An 18,430-nucleotide genomic window follows, 5' to 3' on the forward strand; every position below is an offset into this window, starting at 1 on the left:
AAAAGGTAAGTAATTAATAAACCTGTTTTTACACTCGGTTTTTTACAAACATTTTATTTATTTATTTACAATATATCACAATACTAATTAATTAGCAGCTTCAATATTTCTGCTATCTCCAATTACGATTTCAATAATCGTTCCATAATTTTTGCAACAATAGCTAAATCTGCACATTGTTCCGTAACCTTTGCTATTTCTCCCATTAATGCGTTAAATAATTTTTTTTTACCATTTTTATATCCCAATACAAGTTTTGGATTTTTTTCTAGAATTTCTAAACATATTTGTTCTAATTGTTTCTCGTCTGATATTAGAAACCAGTTATGTTCTTCAACGATCTATGTATAATAAACAAGGTAATTATATGAGAATTAAAAAAGATATTTAAACTGTAAACATATTTTTTTATAAAAGAATAAGATTTTTACCTGTTTTGGTAATTTATTTGAATCAGTTATTAGTGCCTTTAAAATCTTCTTTGCCGTTATTAAATTTATTAATTTGTCTTGTAATAAATCGATTAATTGACCAAGATAATTTTTATGTGGTATACTAAAAAATCGTTAAATGAGCTTTTTTATTTAGAGATTATTTCATTTAAATAAAAAGACTTACCAGAATTCAATTGTGAGTTTATTTTTATAAAGAAACGTCAACAACTCCATGACGAGAAATTTGGCGACTAATTGTGGATCACGATTTTTATTCTTTTTAATTATTCCATTAAATAATTGTAATAATGCGAAGTCACTCTATAAAAAAATATAATGTTAAAAACAATTTTTATGTATTTGTGTCTAATTACAGAGCATACTAAAATTTACCATTAGAGCTATGATTATTTCAGGAGATATCTTAAAAATATCCTTTAGTCTTTGACGTATCTGTTCTGGCAATTCAGGTAGTTGTCTTCTCAGTACTACCGCATCAACTAAATTGTCTTTATTCGCTAAATCTTCTCTAATATGTACACGTAAAGGTGGCAAATTTGTTTCAGGCATAAATCGGTAATCCTGAAAAATGAAATGTTAACAGCAAATTCAATTAAGAGCGATAACATAAAATCGAAATATATTATTTGATTTAAAATGAAAAGGCGTAATCAACAATCAAAACTGGAGCTTAATATTTCTTGTCTTGAATTTATATACATTACCTAATGTTTCAAACTATGGAAAGAGAGTTTATTGATATTGCTTATGTCATAATAGATATTTATTAGCATTATTATCATTAAATTAATTTTTATTGTAATATTATTTGTTTATTCTGTTTCTATTTAATAATTACTGTTTCAAGACTAAAATTATTTCGACACATAATTTGAAGATAATATATGTATATAAATTCAAATAAGAAGTATTAAATACTAATATCCAATTTTAACCAGTTGTGCCTTTTCAGTTTAAATTGTATACACAATAATATATGATATTGTCACATTACTTCTTTGTCTTCTTTTTCACGCATTGGAATAGTTTTCTTATTTATCGCGTCCCACGCGCGAGTTTCGTTGAACATTTCATCACCAGCCTCGAGGATAGAAATATGCCTATTTATTTCATATTGAACAGCCGCAGCGACAGCACGCACGCTACCAATATTTTTTATTTCCGTTCGAACCCCCAAACTGTCTTGATTGCTTACAGAAACGTTGGCATCCACACGAAGTACTCCTTCTACAATTTAAAAATAACAAAATAACATTAATATAAAGTTGTATGAAAATTATAAGTTGAAAATAATATCTACAAACAACCTTCCATTTTGCCGCTACAGACACCCAATAATTGCAATGTAAACGCAAGCTCCTTCACAAGGGCAGCTGCTTCCTCACCATCGACCAAATCTGGCTCAAATACAAATTCCATCAAAGGTATTCCAGCACGATTGAGGTCAATTAGACTTCTATAAAAATATCAAGCTAAAATTCTAAAATTTAATCAAACTACTACCAACTTTTGAATAAAATTAATAAATAAAGAACTTTAATTCAAAATTTTTTTTAATTATAAAACTGTAGTAATACACAGAAATTATATGTAATAAACTGTGTACTATTTTATTGCCTGATTACTTCTAACATCATCTCATAAAAATTGACAAATTTTTTATCTGTTTTTATTTTTATGTTATTATAACAAAACAAAGTAGAATAAAATTTTAAATTAAAATTTATTTCTTTCAATGAAATTTGTCCAATTTATAACTGTTTCAATCAAAATGTAATTGTTTAATAAGAAAAAAAAAACAAGTCAATTTTCAAGGGTTGATTTTTCATGAATTCAAATAGCAAAAAAGTTTATTATTTATTATTCCGTATTTATATTATTTATTATTTTATTTGTTTATTATTCCATATCAGTATATGTATATATTGTGAGTTTTGTAATTTTTTAAATTTCTGAGTTAGAAATCTTGTAAGTAGCAATCGATTTGATTAATAATACCTTCCTATATTTTCATCATGCAAACTCTTGCCACTGTCTTGCTCTAATTGGATTTGCTTAATCTTGGAATATTTCATGTATGGAGACCTGTGCACCCCTGGAGTGAAAACATGAAACTTAATTTCACCATTGACTGCAATAGGGCGTCCTTGTTGAGTAATTTGAAATCCTGCCTGTAATTAAATGATTTGCAATATGATAAAAGTAATAACATAAGATATCTATTTTGTGATACCCCTATCGCTCACAGGCAAGTCTGCATAGAAGTAATGCTTTCTTTCAAACAAGGAAGTATCATTCAATTGGCAGGACAGTGCTAGAGCAGTCATCACCGCCGACTCCACGCATCTTCTGTTCAGTACCTGCAACACATTTGTATCTACGATATAATATAGTATCTACAATAATAAATATTTACTGTAACAATTTATATAAATAATTATTTTTATTTTTTTGCCTGAGAGAGCATCTTTAAGTGGTTAATCAATTATTTACAACTTACAGGTAGCGTTCCTGGTGTGGCACAGTCGAAGAATGAGACGCATGAGTTAATAGGACTGGCAAAGTCGGTGGACGCGCTTGAAAACAATTTTGATTCCGTGGCAATCTGAGCATGGACCTCCAATCCAACTGTGGACTTCCATCTCTCCCTAATTATAAAGTAGTAATATAATTAATGACGCAACTGTAACTCCAGAGCATCCTGAATATTTAATAACAAACTACGATATATCTCGGGAGCAACATAACAAAAATTGTTTACATTCACGAATGCGTAACATTTATCATAACCAGAATTGCCAAATTAGGAGATTTTTTTCCCTTTGAGTTTTGTATTGTATAGAAGAGATTTAGGAAAATAAAGAATTTTAAAGAATTTTTAGGAAAGGAAACAAAGGTCTGTAATATTTTTGGGGAATTTTGTATTCATTTATAACACTAACTTTTTATATTTATTATAAATATTTATAACCTGACGAAACTGATCATAACCTAGCTGCTCACCGTACTTTTGCATCTTTTTTAATCTTGGATGAGAAAAACCGCCGCGAAATAACGTCTTGCTTTCGAATCCATTTATGCATGAAAATAAGGCATAATTGTCTTCTCGACAACATTTTTCATCGATTTGTTAACATAAAATTTAAATTGCGAAATCCAGTATTCGTAGATCGAATAACTTTTGAAGCATGCGCAATAGCGCACTCTCTTCTATTGCACGTGTTTTGCCTAGGCTGCGTTCCGTTTCAACGCATGATGCGCATAATGCATTGTTCATTCTTGTTTAACGTTTGACAAACAACAAGGATGAACGATACATCATGCGTATCATGCGTGAAACGGAACGTACCCAGTAGCGTATTGCAGTTTTGCAGTAGCGTATATAGTTTATAAAAATGAAAGGATCAATAGATCTAGCAAGCAAAAGAAAATATTAAAAATGATATATACATCTCTAACGATTAAATAATTTATACTGATAAAGAAGACAGTAAAAAAAATGATCAATTTTAGATACTTAAGATCTATGTAAGTCATTATTTAGAAGTCTGTACATTTATGAAAGAAAGCTTCCTGATTTATTCAGGAAAGCTTGAAAAAACTCCCAAAAGTAATAAAATAGGTTGTTTGAACACTTTGCAAAAAAGTTCATTTTGTTTTGTAATAAACTATAGATATCAAAACTAAAAGTATGTTTATTGTTTACATTTAGCACATATTGACATTATTAAATACTGTAAAAATATACTATCAGAAAGATTTACAAATATATACAAGATTTTTCAAAAAGATCGGGACCTTGAGAAATATAAGGAAAAATATAAAATATATAATTTACAAACTGTTTCAAAAGTTGTAGAATGCAAAAAATTTATTGATCATATCAATTTGCCTTAGATTGCCAAAGTCACTTCAAATTTTTTTAATAAAACTTTAAATAAGGTGTTTTATACTTAAATACCTATGGTCACTAGTGCTACATAGAAATATTTAGCGTTATAGCTCTTTAAAATTAATTCAATGCAGCATGCGACTCAATTTTGCTTACACAGGAAGAAAAATAAATTGCTTACGCAAAACAATACTTTAAACAACTTACGTTTATTCGTGAATGTAGAAAATCTTACGTACAAAATTTATCGTGCAAGTTATACGTAATTTTTAACAATTAGAATAAAAACTGTTATTTTATTACTTGATTGTTGCTTCAACGTCTTATGACTCTACAAAACGTTGTTTCGTTGATAATCACTGTTGCGTTGTTCCTCGCAGTAATTAGAATGTTGTTAAACAGTCAATTGTGATACAAAGATAATTGTTGGTGTCACTCGTTCATTTGGAAAACAGGACTGTTTAAATCATGCAGTTTCTAAGAGATCGTTTTGTATGAAATAAAGAGATCATAAAGAATAATGTGGCTGTTGGCGAATATTGAGATTTAGTCAGTGGCATCATCCTTAGATACGCTAAATGGCTCCGCTACAGTCTCTGCACCGCAATCGGCAATGACTACATCTTTCTGTGGCTTATCTCGCGAGTCAGTGCTCGTTTGTTCAATTTTGCGTACTATATCCTGTAATGAAATACAATTAATTATTAACAAAACCAAAGCGAAGATACATTTAATTGTCACGTCTTATATTTAATATAAAATAATTGTATAAAACAGTAATAGGACTATAAGTCAAACGCAGTGCATGAATTCTGAAATAGAAGACTGTCTTTAATTAAAATTTATACACTCATGAACGTTTGAACTGATTTACTTTAAACCATTATCAAAAGAATTATTTTGTACACATATCTTATAAATTTTATATATATATATGTATATATATATATATATATCATATAAATATTTTAATTGTAGAACTAATTACATATATTTTAATTGCATAATTAAATTGTGTATATATAAATATAAAATAACATATGTATTTACGATTATTTTTTATCCATTTTCCTCAGGTTATTTTTGGTTTCTTTTTTACATACAGAGATTGTCCGTCTTTGGATTTATTTTTCATTATTTTACAATTATAACAAAATTTTTCAATGATTTTCACATGTACTTTAACACTTAAAAGAACACTTGTACATTATAAGATATTAATTTTTTGTTAAATGTATATATAAATATAACTAATTGCAGTACTCTGTTTTCCAAAGAAAAAACTACGCTGAAATTAAGTTATTTTATGTACAAAATATGAAACTGAAATTTTTTGAATTAGCAGTCAAGTAAAGACTCACTATGGAATTCCTGAGAACATAAAATAACTTTTTTTTTCCTTGCAATTTGACTAAAGATAATTCAAAGTAAAAGACTTTTATTTTACCAATAATTATATTTATAAATTTTAATTAAAAACAATCTTATATTTAAAAATTTACCATCAACAATGTTCAATTTTTTATTTTTATAATTCTTCTATTACCATTATTATGTGAAATCAACAAATTTGTATTCTCACATAAATTATTGTAATATAGATAGTCGGTTTCTTACCATTCCCTTGATAACTTTTCCAAAGACAACATGTCTACCATCAAGCCAGGGTGTTTGCTTAACTGTGATGAAGAATTGAGAACCGTTCGTATCTTTGCCGGCATTGGCCATGGACAGCCATCCAGCACCATAGTGCTTCAGCTTGAAGTTTTCATCAGCAAAACGATCTCCGTAGATACTACGACCTAATGAATAAGCAAATTAAAGATCAGCAATCAGAATCAGATGCATCTACCAATGTTAAACAATTAAAGATAGTGACCTCCGGTACCATCCCCCCTAGTGAAGTCTCCTCCTTGGATCATGAAATCTTTGATCACTCTGTGGAATTTGCTGCCTTTGTATCCTTCACCTTCTGGAAGCTTGGCAAGCTCCACAAAATTCTTTACAGTCTTCGGAACAGTTTTGCCAAACAGACCAATTTCTACTCTGCCCTGGTCAACACCACCAATCTTGATATCAAACCATACCTAAAAATTCAATTAATTATTCATTAATTGACATCAAGTAAACTTTCTTTGTTGAAAGATGCAAATACACGCTGCTGGCGAGAAACAAAGACAACTGCTCATTCGTAAGTGACGCATGGATCTTTCCATAGTGCAACAGAAATATCTCGCAGTTGTAAGATAAAGTGCCACGTATTCACAATTCATATCACGAGCTTATGTTTCATAGATTACTCTCTGCCGTCTATCCTATGTGAAACTACACGTCGTACCTTATCGGTGACTTTTGGTCCGTTGCTCGCATAAGAAAGAGCGGCTAAGCTGAGAAACAATAGCAGCCTCATGGTGCTATGGACAATAAAGATACCACCAGATACCACAACTGTCTTGTCCTACGTCCCACGATGGTTTATTGGAGTGGACCGCTACCGGATGCTACGGTGCCGCGAATACGCGTGTGCACGCTTAGAAATGTGGGAGCGTTCAATTGGCCCGTTTCCCTGGCGATGACGTAGCAAGAGAACCACCGCTAGGGCCCATATGAGAATAAATTCAATAAATGAACAAGGCGGTATTTATAGTTGGCTCAATTTGGTTAATAATCAACTACAACTTAATTTAATTACAGTTTATTCAACGCCAAAGCACAAATACGTGCGATAAACTAACAATTTTCTCGTTTAATAGTTCTTTTTGATTGCCTCTCAAACCGACCAGTTTCTCAGAATCATTTAATTGGTTTAAATTATATTTTGTTACGTTGGCAACCCTTTAATCAACGATTAAAATTAATCGGAGTTGATCGAACTGGCCCTAACTGTCATAACTAAAATATCAAAGTCTAAAATTAGAATATAATAAGACATCTTATTCTTAAAGTCTTTAAGATGTCTTTATGATGTCTTTCAGCCACATTTTTAAAAGGAGTGTAAAAGAGACGTTTAAAGACATCTTATATTTCTATTTTGGACATTGTACTGTCTTGATGAGAAATTTTTAACTGATTAATTTTTATTTTATAATTTCTATCTTATAATTAAGATCATAAGTGCGATTTTGAGAAACTAATACGATCGTTTCATTGACTGAATAAAGCACTTTATTACTATTAAAATTAAATTACCCGGGAAAAAATGTTTCATATAAAAACATATTTATATAAATATATGTATATAAAATATGTCCATATATGATACTATAGTTTCCTTTCTTTTGTAAAATTTCTGTTTGATATAAAAAAATAATAGTTATTCTGAAAAGATAGAAACTTAATAATTTACAAAATAATTTTCGCATTGTTTCTTTTAAAAAAGCTATAAATGTAAAAAATTGTCTATATATAATCATATATATTCCGGAATATATCTAATTATATATATGGACAATTTTTCACGCTTAGCTTTTTTAAAGAAGCAATGCAAAAATTATTTTTTAAATTATTAAGTTTCTATCTTTTCAGAATAACTATTATTTTTTTATATCAAATAAAAATTTTACAAAAGAAAGCGAACTAATAGTATAAACATATATAGACATTATATATTTATGTTTTTATATGAAACATTTTTTCCCGGGTAAGACAAAAAAAATATTTATATAAGGCTGGACTCTAATATAAATTATATTATTACTCGCCCTTATATTATATTTAGTAAAAGTCTAAAACAAGGAAATCGAGAAACGCAATTTGTTTTTTTCACATATATTAATCCGAATTCCAATCTTCGGGATGATCGCTGATTTTTTATTACGCATCCACAATTCAAGGATTTAAATCTTACTTGTTTAGCAATTTGACACATTCCAACACATTCTCAAAACTAGAAAAACAACGGGCAACAATACGACAATTAGTCAGCACTTTAAATTTGCACGCTCGTTGTCTCGATCGTTTTATATTATACTTACGAAAAAATTTTTATATTATTATTTAGTTTTTTATTAATACTTTTTAACATTTAATTTTTTAATTAATTTATATAAGTTTCTGTTCATTATTTTTTAAATAAAAATTATAATACGTAATACGTACGTGTACCGTATTGAGTGTTGTATATAATTTTAAAAAAATTTTGTCATATTTGAGGTTTAAACAAATAAAATTTCTTGCAATAGAAAAGCAGATTATATCAAAGTTCTTTCGAGATAATTTAGATGTGAAAAACATGGGCTTTAACGGATTGTACGCTACTGAACATGAACGCGAAGCAAGTGAAGTGTTGCAATATCTAATAACTTGCGCGAATGTTCACAGGTGTCATGAAGTATACAATTATACATTTACTCGTAAATAGGTTACGAGATGATAATATTTAAATACCATCTTGCCGAGGGGAGAGATTTTTCTTTCATCGTGGTGTTTCTCCATCAGATTTTCCTTTCATTATTCATTTATCAGATCGATTAATGTTGAAAATTAATAGATGAGGAAAAGTGGTAATATATGGCCAGTGTGGATAATATGGCTATCCCATATTATCTCTGTTATTAGCTGACAAATTCTAATAATTATTTATATGATATTATTTGTTTAGTAGCCTACTGTTATATAGTGATGCTAATATGACAAAACGCAACAGTCAACATTTGTTATAAAGCATTTTTACTTTTAAGAATTTCGAAAACTTTTTAAGGTACATTTTAACATTTAATTACACATATACTTCCTCATTCTTTTTAAACTTAACCGCATTATCACCCAAATGTATTATACTTGAATATTTTCTTATTATTTAACTCTTTATTCAGTTGTATATATTTCGAGTTATACAAAATTAAACGATGATGATACAGGATGTTGTAACAGCATGAGCATGCACAGCTTCACATTTGCATGTTCCTTAGCTGTATTATAAACCTAGTTTACACTAGAGTCCCTATACAGAGAGTCGTGCCATCTCATTCTAGTTCGACAAAACATGGCGTCTTAAATATACAGGGGTGCGTTCCGTTTCACGCATAATACGCATGATGCATCGTTCATCCTTGTTGTTTGTCAAACGTTAAACAAGGATGAACAATGCATTATGCGCATCATGCGTTGAAACGGAACGCAGCTCAGAAGTGTCAAACAATCCCAGGGGCTCGATTCTTGAATTCATTCGCAAGAGAAATGTATTCGCAAATTCTGTTCTTACAGAAAAGTTGGAAATTTATTGGCTATCGTATGGCTATTAACCAATAAACTTACAACTTTCTGTTAGAGCGAGTATTTGCGTATACGTTTCTTTTGCGAATGACTTCAAGAATCGGGCCCCTGTACTGAAATTCTACAGTGTATGTGACGTAAACTATAGATTTTCAGTACTGGCAGTGAATATCGAAACGCAGCCCAAGTGCTCGGTGTAAACTAGGGTATAGGCAACGGTCCACTTGACGCTGGCTACGGTCCACTTGACGCTACAAACGTTTCGAAGCATTCTTTGATTGGTCAATTCGTAAAAATCTTTGTTTCGATTAGTCAATCAAACACTTCGAAGCATTTGTAGTGTCAAGTGGACCGCAGCCTAGGTCAGAATATTGGTGTCAATTGATGCCCATGAAAAGGCACCTTAAAGTGCAAATTTGGGGATTTCAAGCAACGCAAACAAACCTAATTTCTTCAAGCATGGATTATATTTTCTCAATCATTCACACGAAAAAAACTTGGCAAAAATATTTATAACATAATATTTTTATATCTATATGCTTAATAAATGAGAAATATAAGAAAACTAAGATATTTATATCGTTTTTATTAAATGGTTTTTATATCCTTCGCAAACATAACTGGCTGATTTCTCATTATACATTCATAATTTTTTCACAAACTCGTTTCAGAACTTTATGTAACGATTTTTTTTTTTTACGAATCTTCGAGAACTTTCATTATCAGGCGATTTAAATAATGATTTGACTATGGATTGAATGAATTATTTAACTCTCGACAGATGCACGTGCAATTCCTTGGGGCTACGTACGGTACGTGCATTGCCGCACATTGCCGTAGTATATCTTCCAGTGATTTTTAGTAGAATACGTAACACGAAATTTCTTACGTCCTACGTCTGATTGCTGATTTTTTTGAATAATGACCATCACATTGCACACCAAGGTAAAAAAATATAACGGTAGGATACGATAAAATTTTTGATTTGTTAATCAAAGCAGCGATCAAGCTGGTTTTCGTAACAGTTTATCACGAAGCAAATATGTCTTGTCATGCTTATTCATTCTCGTTATCACTGCGCTAAGCATCGCTCGACGAGAGTGTAAGGTTCTTCTCACAGAATTTATTTTCTGTTTAAAGTAAGCCTAGAGAAAAATATATTACAAAGTTTACAATTTCGAGAAGAATTTGTGTTTATCACGAGAAATTTTCGTGGTTAACCTGCATATCTGTACACGTTGGGTCACACTTGAATTAATCTCTTTTTCCAAGTATAAAAATTATTTATTGACTTACACTTTAACAACTTTAACGTATACTTTACATCTTTAAAAAGTGTATGTATACTTGTTTCTTCAATATCACATACAATCTGACAATTTTATTCTGTAAATTTATTTTTGGAGAGGAGGGACCAAGAGCACTATATGATATTTGCACTTTTTCAAATATAAATGATATTTTCTAGTTATGTTAAAGTACATATAAGAGTCATCAAAGAATTTTTTTATACTTTTAAAAGAATATTGAAAACTAACTTAGAAGTGTTTTAACTCAATGTGTATAGAGAAACAAGTGTTAAAAAATAGGATACATATACAGTATTAAGAAAAATTATGTATAAATGTAATAATTAATTACAATGCTTTTAGTTTAAAAAAAATATACTGCATTTGTATGTATTTAGAACTTTAAATGTTCAGATAAGTTATATCTGAGAAAATTATATTTTGTGATTATAAAATCATACTTATAATTTATTGCTTTATTTTTGTAAGGCCTTCTTTATGAAAGATCGAAAAAAATTGGTTATTTTATAGAAAAATAATTTCTAGTTTTAATTATTATTATTGATTATAATTGAAATAATTTTTTTCTTATTAAGATGGATGAAAGTGGGACACCAGAGAAAGAAATACAGGCAGATGTTCCTTACAAAGTATCTGAATACAATGATAATTCCAAGGATTCTGCAATAAATCCCCAACAATCTTCTGAGAAGGATCTGCAATGTGATAGCGATGATTGGTTAGATATTCTTGGCAATGGTCAGCTGAAGAAGAAAGTTATACAAAAGGGTGAAGAAAATGTAAAGCCGCACAATGGTGATATGTGTACAATAAAGATGATTGGTAAACTCGACGATGGTACAGTTGTGGAAGACTACAATAATTTAACTATACAAATAGGAGACATGGAAGTAATACAGGTATTGTAATTGTAATTGGAGGGTTTTTCTTACCAAAAACCAAACAAGTCTAAAAAGTTAAGTCAAATAAATTGGAAAATGTGGAAATTGGAAAGCATTAATAAGGAATCACTATGTGATATTAATAGATTTCAGTAAAATTTATTATATTGATAGGTCTTTATGTCAAATGTTATGAGATAAAGTATAACATACATTTTTTGTTACAAGCGTTTGTGAGAAAATCGAGATAAAAAAATTTTATATACCCTAGGAATTAATGGAATAGAACGTAAATCGAGCTTATAGCACAGTGATAGCATAACGTCGAGTTGCTGATTCAAGTAATTCTTGCTAATTTAAACAATTTGTTCCTGAAATACTTTTTTGCAATGTGGACATTATAACTCGGGTATGCTACCACTACACTACAAGTTTTTTTAATTATATGCTCTATTACATTAGCTTCTAAGGCGCATTGAATTTTTTTCTCGTTTTTTTTGCGAATACTTGAGAAGTACATGTTATTACTTTATTTCATAACACTTGACATAAAGACCTATTAATACAACAAATTTCATTAAAATCAATTACTATCAAGTTGTAGTATCTCCTTGTAAGATCTGCTACAACTATTTACTCCCAAAAGTTATGTTTCTAAGAAACAAAAAATTCATCTTTACTTATTTATTATGTAAATATAGTAATTTTTCTTTAGACATATATAAACACAAGGTTTTAGGATGATATTCATAGTTATATTTAAGATTATCTTAAGTACAGTTTTAAGATGCTATCAACCAATTACAAAGCCATATTAACATCTTAAGACATTACTTGAGATGGAAATATTTTTCTAATATTCTTAAAATAAGATTCAAATATAAATACTAGCCTTAGATTAATATATTAATATTTCGTAAATTTTAATATTTTTATAGATTATTTAAGAGAATAAATAAGAAATTGTAGACTTGTTTGGTTTTCGCGGAAATTTTAAATTTATTACATATTATTTAACTATATTTCTCTCTTCCCCTCCCTTCCCCCCCTCTATCTATATATATGTGTGTATGTACACACACACACACACACACACACACACACACACACACACACACACACACACACACACACACACACCACCACCACCACCACCACCACACCACACACACACATATACATATTGTATATACTTGTTAAACTTACTTTTTTAGTCGATTATGATTGAGGATTATAATCTGCATTTCATACATGCATAATAATAATCATCTTAGCATAGGTACTTTAGTAGTTTACCATTGGTTTCCAAAAAGATGATCAATTAAAAGTTTAAATAGATTTAAACTTAAATTTTTGGCACAAGTAGACATGCAATGTTACATTTTATATTTTACACATATTACATATTTTATATTTATCTTTTTTCATTAACATAAATAATAAAGATAAAGAAGGAAATATTATTCGAGGTATAAAACAATATTTGTTTACTTTTTATTTACAAAATTTTACATATTACTCTTAACAAAACATATTTATATTTCCTTCTGTTTAGGTATAGTATATTAGGTTTAGTAATCTTCCGAATATATACCCTAACATTCATCAGTAAATAATGCCCTTAAAATATATTTTTTTTAATATCTAAGAAACATTTTTCTAAATATTTCTAAAAATTTTGTAAAAGGGTTTAAGTTCCTCTTTTTTATTAAAAAAATATTTCAATGTTAAACTTTTTTTTTTAATTAGATAAATGCTTGTTTTTAACTATTGAAAAAGTTTTTTTGACATTTAAGAAAACTTTGAAAAATAATGAGTTAAGTTTTTTTTTATAAAAAAAAATACTTATTTTAACGATTAATGAAATATTTTTCTAACATTCTTAAACGTTTGCAAACATTTTGAAATTAATCTGTAACACTGGCGGATTCTAGGGGGATTGGAGTTAACCCCATTTCTTTTAAATTAAAAAATTAGTCTTACTAGATCTGTTAAAAAAAAATTAAGTAAAATGATGCAGGCCGCAGTCCGCGATTAACGCGGACGCTTGTGGATTAAATTTTTATTCATAGGATTCACTGTGTTCAAACTATCCGATGTCTGATATACAATGTTCAGCGAAAAATTTTATTAACTCCTTCCCCCTTTATTATCGACGACAGAATCCGCTAGTGATCTATAATGTGCTCTTTGGTTTCTGTTTTTTGTTTTTTATCTATTATCTTTTTGCTTCTTCACCGTATGTGAAGACACTTTACATATTACTGTTTTAATGAAATTAACAAGATAAAAGTTAACAAACTCCCCCCAAAAAACAAGGAACGTGTGACAAGAAACGTAATTGTTGTAAAATAGTTATATATAATAACATAAGAACAAAGTTTCATGCTTTAATCAATATTTTGAGGTCACGTTTAAAAGAAAAAATAGGCTTGTTTGATTCTTGCTTTTATTTATATTTGTTTTCTGTTTGAGATTCTTTCTAAAGTAAAATTATTTATGATATGATGCTACTGATAAAAAATGATTTGGCACTATAATCTATATTATAAACATTTATTTGGATTTTTGTAGAAAATCTGCAATTACTTTTTGTTTACAACTGTTAGTCTCTTGTTCAATATAAATGTTTAAATTACAGGGATTAGACTTAACGATTATACTGATGGAATTGAACGAAATAGCTGAAATTCTAATCCATCCCAGATTTGCTTATGGTCCTCATGGAAATAAATCTATACCACCTGACTCCACTATTACGTACACGGTTCACTTGAAAGCAATAGAAGATGAGCCTGAGATGGAGACTTTAAGTATTGAACAAAGGAGAGAAATAGGGTAATAGTTTTGTTATAAAATATATAGGGTAATAATTTTTGGTTATATACCATGGAAAAAGAAAAATCGCCAATGCCTATTTCTAAAAATTATTTCTTATATAGAAATTAAAAATGGAACTTTTGGAACAAAAATATAAAGAAAGTGTATTTTATCAGATAATATAGCAGTTTTAATAATATCGTTTTGAATTTTGCAGTAATTAAGTTGTTCGTAAAATAAACAAACATGAATTTTCATTTATTTAAGTAGATAATGTTTTTATTGGTATTAATAAATTAATAAAATACGATGGTTAATCTTTAAAAAATAAGGAAATATCTTTAGAAGATCTGTATATACATATTGATATTGATGTTTTTTTTTTATAAAGATCAATTTTTCTTAACTGCATGCTATTAAAAAATAAGATTTTATGCGATTTTTTTACATTGTATTATAATTTATTTATTACAGTAGAGAGAGTTGGATAGTATTTACATATAATCAATTAAAAAATTAAAAATTAAGTAATAAATTTAGCAAATTAATTTGATACAGTTCTAAGCTCAGTTTACAGTTGCGGTTCAAGTCTAACAATTATTTCAGCACACAGTTTATAAAACTGAAAAATGTATTTAGTAATCGATATAAAAATATTAATTACTAAGATTTACTTTAATAAAAAAATGTCATTTTTTATTTCTTATATCATTCACATATTGGTCTAAATTATTATTGAAATAAAATTAATAGGTCAACAATTTTTAACCTAATTTTTTATTTTAACTAGTTATTTTAAACAGTTGAATTTTAATTTATTAATTTTTTTTAAGTTAAAAATTTATTTATGTAAAAGAAAAAAATACATTTCCATACACATATATATATAACAATATTTTTTTGTTATTTTATATTTAATTTTCAAATTACTAAATTTGACAATTTATAATTTGTAATTGTTTTGTTATTTACAGTAATCTAATTTTTAAAACTTATACATGTTAATTTAATATAATTAATATTTTTTTTAATTAACTAAGTTTATTTGAATGCAATGTTTGACTCACAGTAAATTTTTCATTTATGCAACTTTTAATGTAACTAAATTTTAGTCATTAGCTTTAATTTAATTTAGTTTTTAAAAAATATTAACTTACCTAACTCTGACTTACAGCAATAGGAAACGCGAGCGTGGAAATTGGTGGTTTATTCGTAAGGATCTCAGTTTTGCAATACAATGTTATCGAAGAGCATTGAAATATCTACAACTAGATGATGATACAAAATGGAATAAATATGAAGAAACAGTACCAGTTACTGCTAAAGAACTGCAGACTTTGTTAGATGATAGTATGAAGGTATACAACAATTTGGCAGCTGCATTAATTGAAACAGAAGCCTATGATTCAGCCTTAGAAAATGTAAATCGAGTTCTGAAGTATCAACCAACAAATAAGAAAGCTTTACTTAGAAAAGGTAGTAAAATTTACATAAATTTCTTTTAGTTTATTTTTTTTATTAAGTTAACTCTTAACTGAGAGCAACATATCTATATTGTTATTGGCAATGTTGTTCGCAATTATAATTGCAATTATATCATATTGTGTGTTACTATTGTAACATCTGAATTTATTGGGAAAATGGTGTTTTCATGATATAACAACTTTGGATAGCAACTTGCCAACATGTCGGCAATTTTGAAATCACTGTTATTAAAATTTGTGTTGCTATTATGTTACTATAATACCCACATAGCACAATATTTAAAAAATATTTATAAGAAGTGAAAATATTTATGATAAATATTTTGTACATATTTTTATGTCCGAGTTTGTCAGGTATAAAAAAATTATGATAAATATTTATGAAAATATTTAAAATAAATATTTATATCATTATTATTAAAGAATATAAAAAATATTTCAATTTCATATACTTCAACTCAAAATATTTCAATTCATATACCATAAATATTTTTCAGTACATTTTAAAAATATATTCTATATATTGTTGATAATAATTTTTGTATCATTTCTAAATGGTTTATGAAAATAATTATATAATCTTTAAAAAATATTTTTTGAAAATAAATTTGTAAAATATTTATAAATATTTATGATAATATTTTGTGCTATTTGGGTAATTTGTAGAATTACATTGTTGTTAGGTTACAATAGCAACGCGAATTAATTTTGATACTGTTACCTCGCTGTTAAACTGCTGGCAATATATATGTATATTGTTGCTTATGTTGTTTCAATGTCAAAATCATTGAAGACAAATATACAGCAAATGTCTAATGGTACAGCAATCACAGATTTATGCAATTTTGGTTAGACAAGCTTTGCTAATGGGAATATTCTTGATTCATATTTTTTGTAGTACAAATATATATTTTTATATGTTGTGCCATTGTATATACATTGTTTACAGGAAAAATATTGAAAATTAAAGGGGAATATTCAAAAGCTTATTTGACCTTTGTTGAAGCGCAAAAGTTGGAGCCAAATATGAAATTGTTACAAGCAGAACTGATAAGTTTAAAAGAAAAAGTTTTAAAACAAAATAGGAAAGAGAAGCATCTATATGCTAAAATGCTAGGTGTGAATACTAATAAGTCATCAAAGGATGTAAAAGTAGAAGATAAAAGAAAAATTGCTAAAGGAATTCTATGGACTCTGCTTGGAGCGTCTGCTGCTGTCGTCGGCGGTATACTTGTACACAGATTCATTTCGTGAAAAAAAGGGAATGTAAAAACAAGATAAAATGAAGACAAACCAAGTCAATGAGGTGCAAAATAATTTTCTTTGTATTATAATAACAGAAATATATAGTTAAATATTACAAATATTACAAATATTATTTGTTGAACTTAGTCAAAGTAATGTAAATTTTTATAATTGTAATATTAAATTATATATTTCCAACGTGCGATATGAGTATATTTGAACTAATAAATAGTAAACAAATACGGAAAATAATGAATACAAAAAACTTGACTTGATAATTTTTAATAATTATAAAATCGTAATGTATATATATTCGAATTATTATAGTTATTTTATATAATTATTTGCAACATAAATTAATAATTCTTTGATAAATTCTATGTATGGTGTATTTTGTGTACATATTACATATATAACAAGATATATATCTATAAAAACAAAGTTAAGAATTTAATTTTATCCAAATATTATGTTTTTACATATTTAAAAACTAATTTCGAATATGCTTAATACAGCAGAATAGAGCAGAATTGGGTGAATTAATATATTTTATAATATATTTTATAATTTTCTAAAATTAAATTTAAATAAAATTAAAGTTTGAATATCTTATAAAATTAATTTAGTTACGTTAAGAGTTACACGAATGAAAAACTAACTTATTTAAAAGCTGCGTTAAGATTAAGTTAAATCAAAAATTAATTTTAATAAGTATTGTTTGTATTAGATTAGAAAGTCACATGATTTTTTAAAATTAGATTACTTTAAATATCAAAATAATAAATAATTAAATAAATAATTTGTAAGTTAAATTTATGTAAAATAACAAATGTTTTTATAGGAGAATATTTTTTACAATTTTTTCTTTTACATAGACAAATTAATTTTATTTAAAAAAAAATTAATAAATTAAAAAGTGCCTTTTTATGTGCCCTTTATGTGCCTTAAAAATAACTAGTTAACAATTTATTTAATTAGAATTGGCTAAATTAAGTTAAAAATTATGAACTTTTAATTTTAATAAATTTCTAATTTTTTAAAATAATTACTATCCAATCCTGTTTATTTATATTTTAAAAAATATAATTTTAAAAATATACACTAATATATAGATTATTGATAATGTTAC

At 27.5% G+C, this 18,430-nt stretch overlaps 3 protein-coding genes across 8 annotated transcripts; 1 reads left to right on the forward strand and 2 right to left on the reverse strand.

The window, feature by feature from the left end:
- Window positions 1-25: 25 nt before the first annotated feature.
- On the reverse strand, window positions 26-4,401 carry LOC118644052 (glutamyl-tRNA(Gln) amidotransferase subunit B, mitochondrial-like). 2 transcript variants are annotated; one of them, XM_012665851.3, is made up of 10 exons: window positions 3,464-4,401; window positions 2,956-3,103; window positions 2,702-2,815; window positions 2,454-2,626; window positions 1,763-1,911; window positions 1,450-1,682; window positions 828-1,016; window positions 619-755; window positions 432-555; window positions 26-341 (listed from the first exon to the last, which is right to left on the reverse strand). In XM_012665851.3, the coding sequence occupies exons 1-10, from the start codon at window positions 3,469-3,471 to the stop codon at window positions 123-125; spliced, it is 1,494 nt and encodes a 497-aa protein (XP_012521305.1). In that variant the 5' UTR covers window positions 3,472-4,401; the 3' UTR covers window positions 26-122. The 2 variants fall into 2 exon arrangements, with proteins under 2 accessions (XP_012521305.1, XP_012521304.1); XM_012665850.3 differs by having other exon boundaries at window positions 3,459-4,401.
- A 136-nt stretch (window positions 4,402-4,537) lies between these two features.
- LOC105827756 (peptidyl-prolyl cis-trans isomerase B) lies at window positions 4,538-6,880 on the reverse strand. Its single transcript, XM_012665852.3, has 4 exons — window positions 6,686-6,880; window positions 6,227-6,434; window positions 5,965-6,149; window positions 4,538-5,028 (listed from the first exon to the last, which is right to left on the reverse strand). The coding sequence occupies exons 1-4, from the start codon at window positions 6,755-6,757 to the stop codon at window positions 4,894-4,896; spliced, it is 600 nt and encodes a 199-aa protein (XP_012521306.1). The 5' UTR covers window positions 6,758-6,880; the 3' UTR covers window positions 4,538-4,893.
- Window positions 6,881-10,226: 3,346 nt separating this feature from the next.
- LOC105830958 (peptidyl-prolyl cis-trans isomerase FKBP8) lies at window positions 10,227-18,100 on the forward strand. Of its 5 annotated transcripts, none has more exons than XM_028193179.2 (5): window positions 10,227-10,522; window positions 11,447-11,770; window positions 14,394-14,590; window positions 15,747-16,048; window positions 17,006-17,310. In XM_028193179.2, exons 2-5 carry the CDS (start codon window positions 11,447-11,449, stop codon window positions 17,308-17,310), a joined length of 1,128 nt encoding a protein of 375 aa, XP_028048980.1. In that variant the 5' UTR covers window positions 10,227-10,522. The 5 variants fall into 5 exon arrangements, with proteins under 5 accessions (XP_028048980.1, XP_012526171.1, XP_028048981.1 ...); XM_012670717.3 differs by having other exon boundaries at window positions 10,233-10,506; window positions 17,006-18,100; XM_028193180.2 differs by lacking the exon at window positions 10,227-10,522 and adding an exon at window positions 10,573-10,700.
- The last annotated feature ends 330 nt before the right edge of the window (window positions 18,101-18,430 follow it).

The sequence above is a fragment of the Monomorium pharaonis genome, chromosome 2, assembly GCF_013373865.1.
Source record: "Monomorium pharaonis isolate MP-MQ-018 chromosome 2, ASM1337386v2, whole genome shotgun sequence".
In the NCBI taxonomy this organism is placed as follows: Eukaryota; Metazoa; Arthropoda; class Insecta; order Hymenoptera; family Formicidae; genus Monomorium; species Monomorium pharaonis.

Bases quoted from the DNA above. Each gene is read 5' to 3' on its own strand.
- LOC105827756 (XM_012665852.3), bottom strand. From the start codon at position 6,757: ATGAGGCTGCTATTGTTTCTCAGCTTAGCCGCTCTTTCTTATGCGAGC. The intron at 6,150-6,226 runs GTCACTATCTTT...CTTATTCATTAG, and splicing joins TAGGGGGGATGGTACCGGAG to GTCGTAGTATCTACGGAGAT. The intron at 5,029-5,964 runs GTAAGAAACCGA...ATTTCATTACAG, and splicing joins GAAAAGTTATCAAGGGAATG to GATATAGTACGCAAAATTGA.
- LOC105830958 (XM_012670717.3), top strand. From the start codon at position 10,483: ATGACCATCACATTGCACACCAAG. The intron at 14,591-15,746 runs GTAATAGTTTTG...TCTGACTTACAG, and splicing joins GAACAAAGGAGAGAAATAGG to CAATAGGAAACGCGAGCGTG. The intron at 16,049-17,005 runs GTAGTAAAATTT...CATTGTTTACAG, and splicing joins GAAAGCTTTACTTAGAAAAG to GAAAAATATTGAAAATTAAA.
- LOC118644052 (XM_012665850.3), bottom strand. From the start codon at position 3,571: ATGTTGTCGAGAAGACAATTATGCCTTATTTTCATGCATAAATGGATT. The intron at 756-827 runs GTAAATTTTAGT...ATTTTTTTATAG, and splicing joins AAATAATCATAGCTCTAATG to AGTGACTTCGCATTATTACA. The intron at 342-431 runs GTAAAAATCTTA...TATTATACATAG, and splicing joins CAAATAAATTACCAAAACAG to ATCGTTGAAGAACATAACTG.